Genomic DNA, 22,183 nt, shown 5'->3' on the forward strand with positions numbered 1-22,183 from the left:
GTTTTAACGTGCTCGGCCATGACCGGCGACCGGCAGGACATATGCCGATTTCATGCCGGTCAATGCTACAATTAACTGACAACATAAGTTATACGTGTTACAGTTCTCAAGGACGCACGCACACGCGGGACGCACGGTCTCTTTTTCCCTTTCTCTCAACTTTTCCGCCGTGTGTCGCGCTCGCCATGTGAAGCGCGTGTCGGCGCTATTCTCGCACATGTAGGGAACCTCGTGAATTAACCTGCAACATGTCAGCTGTTTGGAAATTCTTCAGCGTGTGTGCAGAAGATAAGAAGTTTGCAATATGCAACACCTGCAAGGAAAAAGTAGAGCGTGGAGGGACGACACCAAAACCAAAAATCCCTTTTTTTTTTTGTTGGATATTGGATGTGAAAAGAAGGAAATGGTTCTAACGTTGCACTTTAGATGTGTGTGAATTTCCCACACCAGGAGTCATTTATATAGTTCTATTTTATAGTGATCCATTATCTGTTCAAAAAAGTGTCCTATGTTCTGTGCAAAATGTTCTATTAAAGAAGAGATAGAAAATAAATATTTGTGTGTGCTGTAAAGAGGTTAGAAAAAAATGAAATCGGTATCAGCTGGCCTAACTCAAAGAAAATCGGAATCGGCCTAGAAAATTGTAATCGGTGCATCTCTAGTATTAATCACACTCAGTGTGGTGCAATGCAAAGCACGGTTTATATGACAGCCGCAAAGCCGGATTCCAATTTAACCCAGTCTATTGGACACATGTGGAGCAGGCAAATGACCCTGCTTTGCTTATGTGTACATGACTGGGATATCCTGAGACAAGGCGAGAGAGTCCTGATACAGGATTTGATTGAACTTACTGGCACGACAAGTAAGGAAATGAGAAGCAAAGATAAAATAATTTAAAAAAAACACTAGTTATTACACGTATAATGTGCCTCTCAATTATAATTAATAGTTTTGCTTTTTCACTTCATTTATTGTCATACGCTCAAATAAAATGTAACCAAGGGCTAAACCCAAGTCCCATGAAATCACCCACAGCTTGTTCATTGAACAGAGTAACTTGTGATCCCAACAATTAAACTATTTTTTTTGCAGTTAAGTGGGAGAAGTCAAAAATAGCCCTCCCTTTAACTGTAACTAAGCCTGTGGGATGCTTCTGCGCTCTTTCCTGTAAAATGCCGTCTCAGATATTCATACCAGTTAAGAACACATGAAAGAAAAGCTGAATGAGTAAAAGCACACGTTTTATCTACATGTATGAGTAAGTGCTGACTGCCAGATGTCAATATCTGTCTTTACACCCCTAAAAGCTTACATTGAGAGGTAGATTCCTGTAAATGATGAAGGTTACATTTTTACAGGAATGCACTGCAGATCTGTTAGAAAAGACAACTACATTTACAGTACAGAGTTTGTCATGCTCTTTCCTTAGAAGCCTGTAAGTCAGCAACAGTTCACTAAGTGTGGAATGCATTGTTTTTCTTAAATTTCTTAAGTTTCCTGATGACACGACGCTCGAATATGATTAATGTGCTGATTGATTTTCCTGTGTAAAACAGCCTTTGGATTCTCGCCATGTCAACTCAAAGCAGAAGTCATAATGCCATTTAAAACACACTATGTCCATTTCTTTTTCACATCCACTGAGGTTTTTCAGTGAAAAACAAATCATAGTTTAAAGAGTTGACAAACCAGAAGACTGAGTGCATTGTGTGCGAGAGGGGTGTCATGCTCTCACAGCATGGCTGATTGTAGTTCACTCTAGCAGTTCCCAGCCGCGCCGGGTTCAGAGTCTGACGCTTCTTTCCATGACGTCAGCTGCACAGAGCTGGCATGAGGCTACAGGCTGGCTCGCAATGGGGTCTCTCTCTCTCTCTCTCTCTCTCTCTCTCTCTGCAAATATGAAACCTTCCTCTAAATGCGCATGCCTGCTGCACAATGCAAACAGAATTCCTCAACATACGTAACCAGGACATGATTTTACACACACACACACACACACACACACACACACACACACACACACACACGCACGCACACTATGCTCATCCAATAACCTCCGTGCTAAACAAAACAGTCAGACTGGAATCACCTGGCAAAGGACATGTTTTGGCACGCCAGTGACAGAAATAATTACAAGAAAGAGTAAGGCAAAGTTGACAAAGGCAGGAAAATCATGCAGATGTTTGTTCATGTGTATTTCCTACTTCTGCAACTAGCTGTACAGTCTCAATTAGCTCGGCATAAAAAGGCCCTTTTAATAGATTTACATTAGTTGAAGTTAGAGCAAACATAGAAACTACTACAACTGGAAAATAGGAATGTCCCAACCCAGTTTTAAAGATCCCTGCCATTATTTGAATTAGTTGGTATCAGTTAGATTAAGCCTGAAGTAGTCCATAGCAACGACGTTCCTCCCCCGATGCATGTCTTTTCGCCGATGTCCGTCACCTTCCGCTTTCTTTGTGTTGGCATTCTAAACTCCGGTGGATTTCTGAGGACTACGGTTAACTGCTCCTCAGATCTCTGCAGGGGAAATCAAGACAGCTAGCTAGACTATCTGTCCATTCTGAGTTTTCTTTTATTTTTTTTAGACTAAAACTAATTTTGAACGTACACGTTCCGCCAAAACAAGTTCCTCCCGAGGCTATTTTGCAACGGTCTGGCTAGTCCACACAGCATTCCGGGATGGGAGAAAAACGTGCTCTGGTTTATTGGCATTTCTTTAAACCAATCACAATTGTCCGCTGCAAAATAGCCTCGGGAAGGAACTTGTTTTGGTGGAACGTGTACGTTCAAAAGTTGTTTTAGTCGTGGACAGATAGTCTAGCTAGCTGTCTGGATTTACCCTGCAGAGATCTGAGGAGCAGTTAACTACAGTCCTCAGAAATCCACCGGAGTTTAGAACACCCACACAAGCGGAAGGAAACGGACATCGGCGAAAATACATGCATCCAGCGGAATTTCCTGCGGCACCGGAGCAATCCCGGAAGTGGAACGTCGAGGATATAGACTAGGTCCTCCCGAATATTGAGTCTGGAATGTTGTAAAATTGTAAGACAGGAGCTTACGTTGCTAACGGTTATTAACCAACACTATATTGTATCAATATTTGCAGACTACACATGGTCATGACGTTCTATCATCAATATATCAATATTATCTCGATATCGTGATATGAGACTAGATATCGTCTTAGATTTTGCGTATCGTAATATCGTAATATCGCCTAAGTGTTGCCTTTTCCTGGTTTTAAAGGCTGCATTACAGTAAAGTGATGTCATTTTCTGAACTTACAGACTGTTCTAATATTTGCCTTTACCCACTTTATACACATTATATCCACATTACTGATGATTATTTATCAAAAATCGCATTGTGTAAATATTTTGTGAAAGCACCAATAGTCAGCACTACAATATCGTTGCGGTATCGATATCGAGGCATTTGGTCAAAAATATCGTAATATTTGATTTTCTCCATATCGCCCAGCCCTAGTATTATTATTACAAAAAATTGTAAAGAATTCAAACTTCAACTTTAGATTAGGCCTAATGTAGGTACACATTAGTTAGTGAAATCTAACTATTGGATTGGGACTCAGTAGGAGCAGGATAGACAGTATTACAATACTGGGAGCAGAATCGTGTAGAAAAACACCTTTCGGGACATTCCTATGTGGAATGAAGAATTTGGTTGCCTGTAAATCCTACTGTATTCACTGTTACTGCAGATTCACTGCAGTAAAATACAGATCTCAAAGTCCACAGACCTGTACTAAAGGTCTTTGACCTGTACTGTACTAACAAGTATAATTCTTAGGGACCGTTCGGTATTTATGGAACGGACCACCGGAGGAAAATAGGGCAGGGTCATGTCTTTTTATTCTTTGTTGAGGGGAGGATCACCCAACTTTTGTATTCATGAAAAGAGCAAAATTTCAAAGTGGCTTGTTTGGTGCATATTTATCCATGTAGCTCTCAGTCTCGGTCCCCTAGCAGATGGGTCTGACCGCATAAGCGGAGATAGCTGGGGGGGGGGGGGCACTGCCCCCCTGGTGGCTCAAACGGGTAATTGCATGGTTTAAAAAATGAGTGGAATAATTACGTCTGGCATGACCAGATATTTTATAAATATGTTTAATAACACAAAACAACTAAATGGTGGTAGGTAATACATCAGATTTCATATACTGCTTTAGTTAAAAAATATTACCTGGCTGACGATGGGAGCAGCAGGACGCAAAAAAACAAAAATGACTGTTGTACTAGTCTGGACATCTTGCCGTGCCAACCTTGCAATAAAGGTTTCCTAAATGCCACGTATATAAATGTGACGTCAGCTTACTAATTGATTTGCGGGTTTTGTGTAGATTTGGATTTTTATGTTTATTCCACTTTGTTTAAACGGCGAAGTGGAGAGGCCTCGTTCACCTGTTTGGAGCTGGCTGGTGAATGTGACGCTCGTATCGGCCTTGCTGGATACACCGTGACTCTGTTTGTGGATCTACTGATCGTTGTGGATTACTTTTTTTTCGTGTCATTGGATTACGGCAAAATACGGATCTTTTTTTCTCAACGTGTCTTAACGTTTTATGGTGCGACTGCGCTTGGTTTCTGCGTTTGGAGAGGCATCTCAACAGATTGTAGGTCCAACACTGATCGTTCACCGTTACATTTTAGTTGAATTTAAGCGACTGTCTATTGCGTTCCAAGACAGCCGTGCTGCGATTGGATTTCATAAGGGAGAATTGTTAAACTGTTACAATGTAATTTAAAATCTGCTTTAAAAATAAACACGTTTTGGAATATAATGTTCAGCTTTGGCACCTTTTACCTATGTGCTAAAATGTACAATGACTGAGGAAGCCTAGTGACAAGTCCATAGCAACCAGTGTTGAATTGTTATTTCCCAGTGTCCTTTGCTGAATGGTCTCAATGTTTTATTGTTTTATTTCATGTGAATACTAGTTTACTAGAGGAGGAACTTAGTATTTGAAGTAATGCAGTAATGCAGGAAGTGTGCATTTAGTTTCCATGCTTATTGTGTTTCCACAACAATGTTAGTGAGTAAATCTACTGAAATGGCCACCACACTATAACAGAGGAGAGGGATGCGTCAGATGAGAATGCAGAGGTTAACTCCTGAGCTGTGGCTGTAAAAAATCAAATGTCATCTGTACTTCAATGTTAAGTGCAAACTTGCACGCAAGGGGCGGGTCATGCCTCTTTTTCAAATCATGTTGGAGGGTCATAGGAAAATGATTACTGGCTAGGGGAGGGTCAAGACTTTTTAGCCTAGAAGTCCCAAAACTCCTCCGGTGGCCCCTTAATTAAATAACGAACAGTCCCTTAAGGCTAGAAGTATAATTTTTGATGTTCTTGCGACAATATTTGAATGTGAATGTGACAACGTATTCTTGTATACGCTTGAGGCTAAACAGAATGACGACAGTCAGGTTGCGTGTTCAGGGTGAGTCTGGAATTTGCTGTTCCAGACTGTCACAACAAATGGATCAGTGCTTCCTGGTAGCTTTGTCTCACAGTTAGTTTGAGGTGTTGCTTAACTACTTGGTTCACATACTGCTCTGAACTAACCACCTTTTCCAGCTAGTCCCCAACCGCTGTCACTCTGTCCACACAGAAACAGCGGAAGAATCGTCTCATGTGAAAAAAAAAAGAGAATATATATTTATTTTTGTATGCGTAATATGTGCACAAATGCAGGCATTAAGAGCCAACAGAAAGACAAAAAAAAGCTTGCACATGCAGCTACTTCTCACTAAATGAATTATACCTCAGGAAAAGTACCAAGTTTGCCTGCATTTGTACACGCATTGAGCATACTAAAAAACATTTTTCACTTCTCTGCAGTGAAGAGCTCCAGCATTTATATTAGAAAGTTTATCGGTGTTTTAAGCCCCCAACATCTCCGTCCAGGCAGCGATGCCTGAAAGGCACTAGGATTAGGCAATGGTTATGTTTATGGTTATGGTTAAGGTTATGGTTAGGGTTAGGTGCCTTGAAGTCAACGGTCGCAGCGCTGCCTGGAAGGAGACATTGGGGGCTTGAACAGGGTTAGGGTTAGGGATGGAGCTATTAGGAACACTTGAAACGAAGGGTGTGTTTGACTCATGCCCACAGAAACACATTTCCTCAAAAGAACTACTACATTATGAATGAAGTGTCGATAAACCAGATAATGCAACATCCTGGAATAGAAAACCATGGCTCGCAATGTGAAGCACTGTGTGCCTCTCCATGAGTTTTCTAAATAATTTCATGAACATATATAATGTATCCTTACCTCACTGGCACTGTATAATATATAGCTTAGTAACTATGCCCTCAGAAATGGTATTGGACTTTTTATTTTCTTTCTTACTTTTCTTTTCTTTTCACTGAGCACTTTTCCTTCAGTAGTCCTAACTACAGAGTAGGGCTGCACGATATAAGGAAAATATGCAATATGTGATAACGTTGAATATCGTGATAACGATATTACTTGCGATAAATAAACAGATATTAAAGTGTACTCAGTTCTGTCTTTCTGCTGCTTGACAACTTGATCGTGGACTTTAAAACAAATGAAAGGAAATCATTTCCAACATTCTTTTATTGAACAACTTGAACATTGAATTGAATATAAAGAATGACCGTTGCAAGTGCAGTTTTCTACTGATATTTCACACAAAAAAAAATCTCAGTGTCTTTCGCGATATGTCGCAGCCTTTCGCCATGTGTTTATTGCGCGAGTTGATATCGCGATGACGATTAAAAGAAAACGATATATTGTGCAGCCCTACTACACCGTTAGTTATTACTGTTGTTTTAGAGTTAAAATGTGCCTCCTTAACCTTACATGGCTCTCTTCACATTGCAGAATGTATTACTAAACCCCTTTCTCTCACTTATCACTACATCTTGGTGTAGTCGACTACGCTGTGTGTATCTGGACGCTACCCAGGTAGGACCCTCCTCCTGTTGGGCCTGTCTTGCTGTATAGCCATGCATTGGCGATACATCAACAGGCTACAGACATTCCTGGCTCTAACGCCTCTTGGTTGGCACTGGCACGCTACTATCACTGAAACACAAATCAATACTGGGCTATTTAACATGACAGCAGTGTTGAGTATTGCAAAAGAATGGCTCAATTCCGGCCGTCCTCGCTGATTTATTTGGAGGTGCAGCTAATTTCATTCCGTGCGTCTTCTTCTCTTTCTACATCGCTGTTTCTCCTTGGGTGTCTTTCATTATCTATCTTCTTCTTTCAGAGTTTCTATTCGACTTTCCTTTTGTGTCATTCTGTCTGTTCATTTATCAACTGCTGCCACATTTGACTTTGACTAGTGAAGTGACATTGGTGGACTGACATTTGAGTTCTTCTCACTTTCTGTGTAAGGAAATATAATATTTAATAATGCTGCTGCTTTTAAGCAGATTTTTTTTTAATTTTCCAAAGAGGATACATTTGCTTACTGACATTTTGGGGGCCAGCGTTGTCAACAGAGGTGCCCAAATTCTTTCATATGAAGGGCCAAATTGTATCTGTATGGTGGGCCACGTTCCAAAAATAAATGTTAATGTTAAAGAATTCCGTAATTCTTTGCAGATAAAACTTACGTATTTAATTGAATAGGGAAGTTTCCAAGCACTGTGCTTTACATTTCCGTACAACTCAGATGAATTACTTTTTAGCTGCGCCAAATGTACGTTTTGTTGTCATTACGGTTAGGATTTTACAGCACTTTTCAAAAGAGGAAAAAAAAAGCATGAGCATGTCAAATGCCATGGTGGCCAAACAAAGGGAGCACAGTCCAAACTTGGCCCGCGGGCCCCAAGTTGGGCGGCCTTGGGCTAGAGAATGTTATTGTCCTGTAGCCTAAAAACCTTACTAACGTACATATCATTAGCTTCAGTTAGTTATTTAAAACGTCTGTCTCTTTACAAGACTCAACATGTGGGAGGACCCATCCTGCTGTTATATATTACACTCAGAAAGTGGATTCTAGCAAGCTAAGTTAAACGTGTTTCATACTTCTTGCAGGAGGACAAGACACGGAGGTGCATATAAGCCAATTCAAAGAGAAGTTTTCAAATAGTAGTGTAGTCTACGGTACAATCACAGAGCGAGACTACAGAAGAGCGGAGGTCAATTCTTGTACACGGTTTGACCACAATGAGTATGAATAATCAGATGTTTGCTGGGACCCTGCGCGGCGTCCACACCACGCCGACCACGAGAAGCATGAAACAGGCATTAGGCTAACTAGCCTCCACTTGAAGCTATATAGTTTAGCTTGCTAACGTTAGCACGGATTCCCACTTGATGCTCCTTTCTGTTCATGCTATTTCAATACTGCTAAATAAGCTCCCCCTCACTTGCCTTTTATTGTCACTATACACATGTACAACCAGATTAAAAGCAATTCCTTTTTCCAGTGCCAACATGTACGTAAAAGAAATGTAACATGGAATAAAATAAGGAGTGCAAAGTTTGCACAGTTCTGAGACGATATATACATATATAAAAAAATAAATATGGTTTTATATACAGTGTGATATGCAGTGTGGAGTAATGATATTGCACAGTATACAGATATTGCACAGTATTATCAATATTATCAAAAGTATTAAATATTAAATATTGCACAGTAGGTGGGTAGAAGAAAGTCTGGGGTTTTGGGGGGGGGGGGTAAAGACAGTATCGTACTACCAGTATCGGAACCAAATTGCGGAACCAAATTGCATTCACATTATTGTGAATTTTGATTGTACACACATTCATGATTGTGATTACATTATTTGCCCCCCCCCCCCACCGCTGTTTTGCTTTTATTTCAATGGCTCCAATCTGCATAAATAAGCCCTCTGATAGTGGCACTTTAATAAAAACATCTTGCAGAATGTATTTGTATACTGAAATGAAGTACCACGCCAGAGTTTTGTAGAAAAAAATGTTAGTTATTATAGCAAAATGATCTGTCTTTGCTCCATCTCTCTTCTGTCTGTCTGTCACTTTCAGACAGCAGTTAAAAGTTCTAGCAGCCTCACTTCCCTTACCCCAGTGGAAAGAGTTGTGGTTAGTCAAGGGTTCCTATGTAGATGAAAAGGTAAGATATGAAACATGACTGAGCTCGAGCTTTTTTTTCTCTGAAAAAAAAAAAAAAAAAATAACCATGAATAAGGTGAATAAGATCACAGCGGCTGAACACAAGATTAGTCTGCTAGTTTTAGTTTTTTTTTTTTTAAAGACTAAGATCCAAATAAGATCAGTTAAAAAAAAAAAGCACTCATTTTGTTCAAAATTACATTGAAGTACTTGATCAAAAAGCAAGCGCATCACAGGTTACAACTAGATTTAGATTTTCTCTTTGCGAAGAAAAAGGATGTTAGTAGCTGCGCATGCCTTCACTTGATCTACAGAGCTTCAACTGAACAAGATCATGTGGACTAGAGTCAAGCGTTGTCGTCACAGTCCCGTGACAACAGCTATAGAAACACTTGCCGGGCCTGGGCCAATAGTACGTGCACTGCACTACTAATCACTAGCGAATCAGGAAAGGATGATGTGGAAATACGTAGGTTACAATTCTGATGACATATTTTGCAATGGTAAAAAGCTGTAGTGTAACATTGTACATATAAAAAAAAAAAAAAAGAAAAGAAAAAAAAGTGTGCTTTAAGTCTGGATTGAATATAAGGACCGGTGGTTTTTATCTTCTCAATGTGTGTGTGTGTGTGTTCAGAAAACAAAAATGTTTTACAATAATATTTCGATGCCTTATTAATTACAATCTGTCATATTCAATTTAAACAATAATTGCTCAGTGTATTAATGGCATCTCATTAGCGATAACAACCATTTATAGAACAGTAAACACACGTTCTGATACACATCTGTAGACAGAAGCTAAGACGTCACTCTCTTTGCTCAAATCATAAAGTATTACTGTACAGTTAGCACTGCAGGACACAGCTTTAAAGACTCTAGGGGTCTACAGTATGTGCTACTGTTTATGATCAGATGAACTCATCATGTTGGACAGTAGCAGTGAACTGGCCATGTGGAGTATCATGAGATCAGCAGGCGAGGTGCCAGGGAATCAGTGGAAAGAGCCCAAGCAGTAATACGTTACTTGTTGGACTACAGTCATTACATATTTGAGGCTGGGCACTGTATCACTTACCTGGTAAAACTCCCTCAGCCATGTTTTCTGTAGATTGTCAGGCTGGAAAGAGAAGAAAGGCGAGATGTTAGTGACATAATTAAGAGGATTTTCTGGCATCAGCTCCAAGTGTGTGTTTTAACCTAAATGCTAAATGATGGGCTGCGCGGGATCAATCAGGTAAAAACATACCAAACTGACATCTAGATACCGTTTTGACACGGATGCTCTAACCTGACACATTTTCTCAGACAAAACATGTACGACTACTCTTGATTAACAAACACATTGGTGTATATGTACAGTACATATATCTAATACATGTACAAGCATATGTTGTTGTTTATGCATCTACTGACAGGAAGATGCCTTCCTCCAATTACAGTGTCTTTCTCTCAGGGTCATGAATCATGTTCTGCAGGGCATCGACAAGCCTTTTGACATCTCTCTCTCTCTCTCTCTCTCTCTCCTTCTTCTTCTTTTGCTCTGCCTGCATCTCTCTCTCTCTCTCTCTCTCTCTCTCTCCTTCTTCTTTTGCTCTGCCTGCATCTCTCTCTCTCTCTCTCTCTCTCTCCCTTCTTCTTTTGCTCTGCCTGCATCTCTCTCTCTCTCTCTCTCTCTCTCTCTCTCTCCTTCTTTTGCTCTGCCTGCATCTCTCTCTCTCTCTCCTTTTGCTCTGCCTGCATCTCTCTCTCTCTCTTTCTTTTGCTCTGCCTGCATCTCTCTCTCCTTCTTTTGCTCTGCCTGCATCTCTCTCTCTCTCTCCTTCTTTTGCTCTGCCTGCATCTCTCTCTCCTTCTTTTGCTCTGCCTGCATCTCTCTCTCTCTCCTTCTTCTTCTTTTGCTCTGCCTGCATATCTCTCTCTCTCTCTCTCTCTCTCTCTCTCTCTCTCTCCTTCTTTTGCTCTGCATGCATCTCTCTCTCCTTCTTTTGCTCTGCCTGCATCTCTCTCTCTCTCTCTCTCTCTCTCTGACCTGGACTCAATTTGGTTTGTGCAGTGGAAACAGAGGCACGTCCCTGGGTAGTCTACCATTTAAGGAGAGATCTCCCTATGTCGATAACTAGGTCTGATGAACAGCTCTGCGTGTGTGCGCGTGCGTGTGTGTTGAAGAGTTTGTCCTAACAGAACTACGTAGTCTAGAATAAGAATACACCAGGGATCTGCAGGCTCTGTGGGTATCTGTAACAAAGCCCTAATTTATTACAGAGGTAGGTACAGTATCCTAGGATGGCATCAGGGCACAAAGCACACCAAATACCTCATCAAAATATTTCATTTATTTGACAAAACAATCCAGATTATTAAATATCACTTACTTACACTCATTACACTTACTACACTCACTACATTTGACTCGATCTCGAGGCACACACATTATAAACTTGCAGATTAACAGGTTTTACTTTAAATAAGACACCGTATCGAAATAAAGTAGGACAACTCTGCCCAAGCGTGAGAGTTTTTAGGATCACAATCACCTCTTCAGATAAAAATGATATGAAGCATAACTGTTAATACATCTATGTACCTAATTGCATACCAGTACTACAGTAGCTTGTTGATGATGAACCGTTGACATTATAATTGTTGACCGATTAATATAATGAATCAGTTAAAAACAATATTATTTATTTGAGTTATTAAAGTTATTTAAAAAAAAAAAGAAAAAAAAAAAAGTGCAGACATGCTCGAACATACGCTCCGCGGACAGCTGCGGACATTTACAAGACGCGGAAGCAGGACAGTCCCAGGCCCAGGACAGTGGCTGCATGTGTCCACGGCAATGCATGCAACATCGTGGCTACACACAGAAAGTACGTCCGAGCATCCTGGATGGGTGAACTGGGACTCTGTTGCCTGCTTGTCGGTTAACGGTTAATGATCGGTTAGGCCTCCTGCACGCTGGCTGCGTGGCGTGAGCGTGTCAGCTGCGTGGCGTGTCCGTTTTTATTTCGGCTCCCATGTTAACAGGTTAGAGCTTGCACACTGCCTGCGTGACACGCACGTCTCAGCCGCGCCAAAAACACGCCAAAAACGCGTGCAGGCTAGAAATAGAACCGACGCCTATTTTTGGAAGCGTTTCCAGGCAAAATAGAATAGGAAAAGATGTTTATATGTCATTTTGACACTAATACATTTAATAAATGACATTTTGATGTTTGAAAGTCTCTAGGTTTTGACATAAATGCAGATATAAATGTAATTTAAAAAAAAAAATTATAATAATTATCAATTTTCAAATATTGCACCTGTCAATACAGAACGAACTATTCTGTAGCCTATTTTGCTGTCAATACCGCCGACGTTGTCTTTGCTGTAATCAAATCAGTATGTATTTATCAATGGGAAACATACATGACCCTACAGACAAGGCTAGCAGCAGCAGGCACGTTTCTGGTGTGCAGAGACATAGCAAACGCCACGCAACTGACACGCAACAGAAACGCCACGCTCGCGCCACGCAGGCTGTGTGCAGGAGCCCTTAATGAGAGTTAGCTATCGGTTATAAAAAAATAAATAATCTAAATGACATCCCTAATAAGGATGACATCACCAACCCAAAATCTAAGGCTCTTTCTCATCTAAAGCTGGGACAAACCTGAAGACAAGTACACTAAATACTGTTTCCACCGACTTCCACAGCCTATTTTAGCCTTTGACGGTCACTAAGGAGTATAAACCTTAAGACAAGATGAGACAACACACTGAACCCCTTCAGTCAGTAGCAACTGGAGTAGACGGTGAAAATATTCACGAGAATGACGAAAGGCGTAAGATTAGAATTTTAACATATCATTCACTACATGTATATCATTTTATCTGCCAACTGTCAACACCAACTGACCCAGACTGGAACAGACCGGATCCAATTGGGTCCGATCAGTCGTCCCGCCCATTTCATGTTGGGCTTAATGTGTGTCGCCCCTTTAAGTTTACTTACTAGCTATTGAAATGTGCTAACAGAAATGTGTTTTAGGGGGAAAAAAAGGCATACATTGCAAATTATCCATGTGGTGTGTAGAATACAGGAGTTAAAATAGACAGATCTGCACTCTACACAGATTAATTAAGAATATTATGCCTGATATACATTGACATTTCCAGGGGCACCTAAATGTCTGAAGATTTACCGTGTGTGTGTGTGTGTGTGTGTGTGTGTGTGTGTGCGCGCACCGTCGTCCCAGACTCAGCCAGATCAGCCAGAGCATAGGTCTATATAAGGACATAAGCACTGGACCTTGTCATTAGTCACATGGGTGGAGGAAGAGAAAAAGAGAGCGAGACCGAGGAACAGAAAGACTTAAACCAGAGCTACCACCTGACCATCCTGGTACTATAAGGTCACAGAGAGTCAGAAGTTTACATTGACAGGTCAGACGGATAGGTGCAAGTTGCCGTTTTTACAGTTGGGTGTGTGCCTTTCGGAGTTGTATGCAGTGCGCGTTTGAGTCAATGGCTTATTGGCAAATGGTGCACCAAAACCACATTTAAAAAGTATGTTTCTGTGTACGTGTCTCAAGTATAGATCTTTATCCTCTGAAGTGTGGGATCCCAGTGACAGTTCCATCCAGTAAAATAATAGCCCTTGACAAATCATGCAGATATTTTTTAGCTCTTTCCATTGGTTGTCTCTCTCCCAGGACCACGGTTAGCTGCGCTCTCAATTTCAAAGGTTTCCTATGTATCACGTTCACATCACACAGACGCTCACGGGGTGCGAGGGCGAACTAATTTAATCTCTCGAAAATCTCCTTTCAAGTGCGCGAGTGGATTTAGCATGAAACAACGCAGCAGACACCAATTTGACGGTAGGGATGACCATGAAAATGAGGCAATAACACCATACTGTTGGCAGATTTACAAACGAGCCTTTAAGTATCTCATCTGGGGGAATGTGTGTCCTAGATCGACTCCACGTGGAGCAGAGAGTGGGAAAGAGAACGGCGTCAGCAGCTTGCCTGTGTTGAAATGCCTCCAGAGCTTTCTAGAGTGCTCAGATTTAGACCCATCTCGGATGCGATGGTTCTGGGGAACAGATGTTGACCCTGCTATGGTGGCTCGGAGGAGGACTGGTGGGCCCTCGGAGGCCCGGGCCCCGGAGAGAAAGTCTAATAGCGGAAGGGAAGGGAACGTGACCCGAGTCTATATCCGTAGCCGCGGCGCTTTGCCACCCACCCTCAGCTCATCATAAGTTAATTTGCAGTTAATTAGAAAGTGGGGCTATACTGGCAGAAAGGTAAAAATAAACCCAAAGCCTCCCCAGCCTCTTCCTCCACGTACACCTCCTCGTCCTCCGCTGGCACTTTCACTCACTTAGCTCTCTCCGCCTCCTCTCTCTTCTTTGCCCATGCGTCTGTTTTCGATGGCCTACTTTTGAGACAGCGTGGGGAACTCGGAGACTCTGCTTGGGATTTTTGTGGAAAAGAGTAAGCGTCAAATTTGTTTATCATTGCTATGTATGATTTACGCAACACTGGAGAGAAATGTGACTTTCAATATGACCCACATCTCTACATTTTTAGTTTGATCAGACAATGAAACAGCTTTCCACTTACAGCTCAATCTTTGTGTGCTGAGTGTAGGTATGACTATCTTGTGACAAGATATTTGCTGATTGCAAATGCCCAAACTTTGAATTTAACAAATACCATGCAAAGCACTGTAGCTGGGCATGCTTGCCAACATGTGGCATCGCACTGAGTAGAGTTTTACTAGGCAATATTAGGGCTGCAACTAACGATTATTTTCATTGTTGATTAATCAGTCGATTATTTTCTCGATTAATCGATTAGTTGTTTGATCCATAAAAATGTCAAAACATGGTGAAAAATGTGGATCAGCGTTTCCCAAAGCCTAAGATGACATCCTCAAATGTCTTGTGTCTTGTCCAAAACTCAAAGATATTCAGTTTACTGTCACAAAGGAGAGAAGAAACTAGAAGATATTCACATTTAACAAGCTGGAATCAGATAATATTAAAAAAAAATAAAAAATAAAAAATGACTAAACGATTAATCGATTATCAAAATAGTTGGCGATTAATTTAATAGTTGACAACTAATCGATTCATCGTTGCACCTCCAGGCAATATTTTTGAGTAGATATACCTACATGTATTTTTTGGGTCTGTTCATCCAAATATGTTTTCACTTACCCCCAGGGTGTGATTTGCTGTGGGGGGGGGGGTGTGTTTGGGATTTCCCCCTTTCTGGTCTACATATCCCTGCCTCTGCTGAATTATTTTATTTTATCCATATACAAAATGGATCCCCCCCTCAAAGTGATCAATAGACCAAATATTATGTACCTAAAATAGAAGTATTTAAAACTAAGTAAAGCTCTGTAACATGAACAGTGCGATAGAACTATAAAATCCAATCAGCAGTTGGTAGATGTGTTTAACCGCCAATAGGTGACTGCGGGCCGGCTACAGGCACCGCCAGATGGCGGTCCTTTCAGGGGCCATGGTAGTGGAGTTTAGCCAGAAAAAGTGAGCGTCATGCAGCGTCGACAGTTAGTTTTGGCACCAAAACGACTAGTTGCATTTAGGAAAAAGATCGTGGTTTGGATTAAAACACTCCCGAGGAACGAACAAGCGTTTCCTGGGTCAACGTATTTTGTTTTTTTTCCAGACGGGAAGTGAACTCCGCTCCCTGGCGTGAAAGAGCTGTATTTTATGTGGAGCAATTTCATTTTGAGATTATTTTCCATTGAATATTGAAGTTCATAAGGAAGTGTTTTGGCATGCCTTGCCGAGTGGCACTATCCATGGTATTGGAAGGGGGATTGAATTCTTGCATGTTTTGTTTTGTTGTGTTGTGCATGATCAAAAAAAATATCCCCCCCCCTCTGCTTTTTTCACAAATCACACCCTGTTTACCCCTAATAGTGTCAAGCAATGTGCTGAGGTTATGTGATTTCAACATATGAAATGCATACTGTCCAGTGCAGTCAAAGTAACAGATTTTGCTGTGAACAATTTTTATTGGAATTAGTTTCTACAACATAAATAGTCCCTTGAAATGTACTGACAGTGGTGTGTGTGTGTGTATGTGGTGATTTATGTGAGAGAGAAGAAAAAAAAAAAAAAATGTGTGTGTGATGGGAGTGAACTGACTCTAACCTAAACCACAAAGTGAGGCTGCAACAGAAAACAACATGCTATTTTCTCTAATTAGGACTGTAAATTGCCCCTATTTGCTAAAATTAGAAGTTACCTCAGATTATTCTCGCAAGTTATAACCGTTACACTAGTGGGAATGTCATCTGCATATAGTCAGTACTCTAAATGCTGACAATTTCATGCAAAGTGTACAGCAGTGACCAATCTCTTGCTTTAAATATGGCATAATAAACCGTTTTCACACCCAAATTAGTGTGTATATGCGTTTTTGTGTTGTTTTTTTCCAATGGGGAAATCTGCCAAAAGTAGGTGATAAACTCCTTTCCAATTGCCAGTAGATGAGTATGCCTTTCGGTTTTCTTTTTCTAGTGTGTCACGTTCTACGTAAGGAAGGCGCCAGAAAACCGGGTTAGTAAACAGTAGAAAGCAGTAGGGAGGCCAGTGACACATCACGGTGGTTACTTAGTTTTTTATATCCGTTACTTATTCAGTCTCTCCGTCAAACAAGGTGCCGACTAATTTGGAACTTTGTATGAATGCGGGGCAGACAGACTCAATTTGTGGCTGACGTGCGTCATAGCACCGTGTTGGCAAAAAGGGGCCAAAATTAGGGTGTCGAGCCGGGTGTCATGTTATCACCACTCGGAGACGGAGCTGAGAAATACCTGTGACTACTGCAGAGTCATTTGTCCCGGGAGTGAATGCTAATTGTAACCTTTGCCACTAAAAGAACTAAATCCATATGTTAGTGGGGTTTTTTTGTCCACTGAGAAAGGGGGACTAAACCGTAACATTAAGTTCTACGAGTTGATGTCACAACCTTAAGGCTGCCACAGAGCCTCAGAGGTTGTGAACTGAAGAGCACCAACTGGTCTTCCCCTAATGGGCCTTCAGTGAGGCATTATTTGGCAAATAGAGCAGCAACATTCCTCATCCCATCTTGGTATCACAGCAGGCCGTTTAAACTGAGGCTGGTAGGGTAATTACATCCAGGCCCGTCCCGTTAAAGACCCCTGTGGCGATCTGCTGGGAACACATGGACACAACAGGGGCGTTTTCCCTTCTCCACCATCTCCTTATACTCCAAGAATTTCCTCTTGGCCTTCATTTCAACTGAAATATTTTCATAAAAGTAGTGCTGTTCTTAGGGCTGGGACCATATGCTTTTGTCCCGATTCGAGTCTTTAAAGATACATGGGTACAGATTTGTTTTTGTATTGCGATTGTCATTTATTGCGATTCTAGAAATATCGCGATTCAATAGTATCGAGTGTTGCGATTTTCTTTTCCTTCTTTAACAAAAACAAAAGTTGAATAATACACTTCTAGAGAATATTTAATGAGACATTTCTAAAAACTAATTGTTTTCTGAAAAAAGAATGCACATTATATGTCAGTCAGTCAGACATTTCTTTCATTCATAAAGATGTACATATCATGGATTTTCCGCATTTTCTGCTTTCGCTCTTTTCTTTGCTTTAAACAGATATGATGTAGTTGGCGGCGGTACCGTATAAACAGAAATATTTAGGTGAATCATTGGTTTTAAAAAAAAAAAAAAAAGAATCTATACAAAATTTTGATTCTGGGGAGGAGAATCGATTTTAAAAATCATCGCAAAAAACTAAATCACGATACTACGTAAATCCCACCCCTAGCTCTTCTCTACAGGTTTGTCCGTCCTCCCGTCTCAGCTGGCTGTTATTTTTGCTTCATCCTTCTTAGCAATTATGCTTTTCATCCGATTCCCAGCAAGCGTGCCCAGCTCTCACTTTCTCCGAGCAGACCGACATGGGGTAAGAGAAATATGGTTACAAAAAAAAAATCTTTGCTCTGCAGCATGCAACCTCTATAATTGAAAAGGAGAGAGTGGAGATGAGGAGTCTTAAAAAAGCAACGGTTGCTTGGTTACACCTGGCACTAATACCAGACGCACACATGTCTACCACAAGAAAAAAAACACATTTGAGGTATGACTTATAAACCAAGGTACAGCAGAGTACGGCTCTAATGTGGTTGTCTTTTTACATCTCTGTCTCTGACATACAAAGAAGCGAACTTCGATCTAAAGCAAATTAAAAACATGACTATAAAATATAAAAATAAAGCAACCTTCTGCCCATGTGTTAGAGTTCCTTCACGTGTACAGTAACAAGCATCAATAGCACAAGGTTGACGCTTTCACCTGGAGTGGCTGACACTGTTTGAATGATGTGGGCTGATGAAGAGCATTTCTGATTTCTCATTGCTGCACAAAACACAGCAATTAGGACACCATTAAGACAGCAATGAGCAGGACAACATTCAAGCATGTGTGTGTACAGTCTAATGAATATTATAGCCAATATTTGGTATGGGTGGCTCAGTAGTAACCAAACACACATTTGCAGTGCCATCCCCCTCTGCCCATTCAACTTGTCTTCTTGTTTGGTTTGAAGCAGTCCGTCTCACCTCCCAAATTATCTAAAAGCGGAAACTTCCGGGCCAGAAAAATGAAGCCAACGCGGAAGTGCCTTGACCCTTGTGTTGTCTTCCCGTCAACCTTTTTTTTCCGACGTTTTTGATGCCTTTTTTTGTTTGTCGGTTTGTTTTTGCTTTTTCCAACATTTTAAAATTGTTACATTTTTCTTCTACACCTTTTCATGCAAGTCTATGGGGAAATTACAATACCCTACTTTTCACTTCATTTATTACTTCAGTACACATTTTCATTCATGTTTATGGTCTCAAACGCTACTTTCAAATCTTCCTACTGCCTAGAGCAGCAAAAAAATCATCAAATTAAATGATTAGTTGTCAACAACTACATGAATCCTACATAACAATTCTCTGATTCCAGCTTCTTAAATGTGAATATTTCCGAGTTTTTTCACTCCTCTGAGACAGTAAACTGAATATTTTTTGAGTTGTGGACATAACAAGACATTTGTGGATGTCATCTTGGGCTTTGGGAAACACTGATGTGACATTTTCTCACCTTTTTCTAACATTCTGACAACTAATCCATTAAGAGAAATTAATTGACAGATTAATCGACAGTGAAAATATTTCATAGTTGCAGCTCAAGCACTGCCAAACGTGCAGATGAACGGTGCCTGGAGGTCCCCATCCTGCCGGCAAAATGTTTAGCGTTTAGCTTACCGCAGCTCCATTGAAACCATACACTACACTGGCTTAGCCGCTAACCTCCCCAGCTCCACCCTCTTGTCCAAATATGGTCACTTCTGGCACCAAGATGCCGACAGCCATATGCCAAACTATTGGCCTCAAAACATTAGTCCACTATTACCAATGGGTGACGTCACAGATGCAACGTCCATTATTTGTTACTGTCTATGCTTGTGACTTTTTGGCTTTTCAGAGAACTGAATAAAAACCACCCTTTTAAGCGTGTTCAACGAGTCGTGTCTAATTTGAGTAGACAAACTATGATAGCTAGGAATGATAAGAAGAGATTTTTGCCATGAAAAGTGATATTGTTCCAAGCTCAACTGAACATAGTCATCATATCTTAAAGTGCTCAATTTATGCTCATTTTCAGGTTCATAATTGTATTTAGAGGTTATACCAGAATAGGTTTACATGGTTTAATTTAAAAAAAACAAAACACACCATATTTTTGTTGTACTGCACATTGCTGCAGCTCCTCTTTTCACCCTGTGTGTTGAGCTCTCTGTTTTAGCTACAGAGTGAGACATCTCACTTCTGTTCCATCTTTGTTGGGAGTTGCACATGCGCAGTAGCTAGGTAAGGACTACTAGCCAGTCAGAAGCAGAGTATGAGGGCGTGCCACGCTAGCAGCTAGGCGAGCATTATAACGCGTGTTACAAAGTGACGCATGTTCGTCACGGAAGTAAAGGCTGGACTACAATAGAGCTGTTTGGAGCAGCTTGTGAACAGTGTTTTCTGTTGGAGGTGGTAAGGCCCTTTGGGGTGGACTTTGGGCTTTTTCACTTAGTAAACCTATAACATGCACAAAAAAGATATATGACACAATAGGGGCTTTCCGACCGGAGGAGTTCTTAGAACTAAACGTTCCTAGAACACTTTTTTCGTCGTGTTCCGACAGGAAAAATGTGGGGATTTTTAAGTTCCTCTGGCCGCAGTAGCGTACTTTTTTAGCTCCTACTCCAGAGCAGGGTCTTTTCCCTTTTCCCTTTTCCTAGGTGTACTTGATTGGTCGAACTTATAAGTCACGCCCACTGCCAACTCGGAACTTGCAGACAGAGCAACAACCAACAACGGGACATTTTTTAACAATGTTCACCATCTTATTCATTATTAAATTCACTTCTGACAACGTTTTAGGCGAGAAATTAACTGTTTAGATTTTGAATATAGGCAGTCTTGCGAAAATCGATGTCGAACTGACAATTTGCTTCAAAGTTTTCGGAGTTGAGAAGCTCCATGAAGTGAGGCGACAGCCAGCAGGCGCAGACACCTCGCTGTGAGCTGGAGGTCTCTCAGACCGCTCTCCTAAATAAGAGGCTTTTATTTCACCGTTGACGGTTCGTTTGTTTAAATATCACAACACATGTCCATCATAAGATTAACGGGAACCTGTGGTTAACTGTCTTTTCGGAGTTAAACTCCACAAGCGTGTCCTCACAAACGCACACAGTCACACACACACACACACACACACACACACACACACACACACACGTCCACAGCGCAGCAGGCGGAGGCGGGGTCTGTTCCGAGTATACTTTTCCTCTAAAAAGTACAAGTACTATCTGGTCGGAAAGCACCTCATAAAAGGAAAGGGAAAAAGCCAAAAAGCATAATATGAGCACTTTAGTAGCAGGATTTTATTTCCTTGTATCCAACACAAACAAAGCACATCAATAACAATGACAAAAAACTGCTAGATCCCAAACACTAATCTAGATAAAGATGGTAAAGACAGCAGTGGAAGTGGGCATGCAACAGAGGACCACCTTATGCATTGTGTCTGTGTGTGGGTGTGTGTTAGGGCTGGGCAACATAGAGATTTTATATCGACATCGATTTATTAGACCAGATATCGTATTAAAGGGATACTACTGATTTAGCATTAAGCTTTGTATCAGTAGAAACCCGGTAGTATTTTTGAATGACTGTGCTTCCCTCCCTCATGTCCCCCTGAGAGGGGAGATCTCTGTATTGTGTGTATGGAAAAATGTATACCGATGACGCAAAAACCGTCATTTTACGTCATTGGTATAAATTTTTCCAGAGGCAAAGGACTACAGCCAGTACTTCCGCATAGCCCATAGGGGGTTGGACGTCGTTTTTTTTACGGAAATTGCCGAGGTAAAAACGAGTGTCAGCCATCTTGAATCATCGCTTAGCTTCTCAGCAGAAACTTTTAGAACAACAATTATGTGCATACAAACTACCGCACACGCGTACCACCGGGATACATTGCTAGCCGGTAAGGGGACATCCTCAGCGGTGTGCGGAAAGCGGGACGAGGGTAGGACTTGGAGCTAGGTGGAAGCTAACGATAGCCAGCCACCTGTGCCAGGCTTCGCCTGCTACGGAGACCAGAACTTCAGCCTGCGGTGCCGCTAGCCGGAATACTTGACAGCCTTTGCCTGCCTCGGAGACCAGCACATCAGCCTGCGGTGTTGCTTGACACCGCTAGCCGGTAAGGGGAACATCCTCAGCGGTGTGCAGAAAGCGGGACGAGGGTAGGAGTTGGAGCTAGGTGGAAGCTAACGATAGCCAGCCACCTGTGCCAGGCGTCGCCTGCTACGGAGACCAGCATAGCTTCAGTAGCGGCTCTGTCACCGGGTAAGACTAGCTAGCTAGTGGAGGTGGGCTTTTTTAAACACAGACTGTTGCAGAAATGGGGTGCTTGTATCCAACTAACTGCTGGTGGAGTTTGTGACTGTTAGATGC

General features: G+C 41.4%; 1 protein-coding gene across 1 annotated transcript in view; it reads right to left on the reverse strand.

Moving 5' to 3' along the window:
• Positions 1 to 22,183, reverse strand: part of inpp5a (inositol polyphosphate-5-phosphatase A) — a 177,709-nt gene that overhangs the window by 115,171 nt on the left and 40,355 nt on the right. Inside the window, exon 2 of the mRNA XM_078273244.1 lies at positions 10,193 to 10,234. Within this exon, the coding sequence (XP_078129370.1) occupies positions 10,193 to 10,234 (42 nt within the window). The remainder of the gene's footprint in view (positions 1 to 10,192; positions 10,235 to 22,183) is intronic.

Source organism: Sander vitreus, chromosome 17 (genome assembly GCF_031162955.1).
Source record: "Sander vitreus isolate 19-12246 chromosome 17, sanVit1, whole genome shotgun sequence".
Classification (NCBI taxonomy): Eukaryota; Metazoa; Chordata; class Actinopteri; order Perciformes; family Percidae; genus Sander; species Sander vitreus.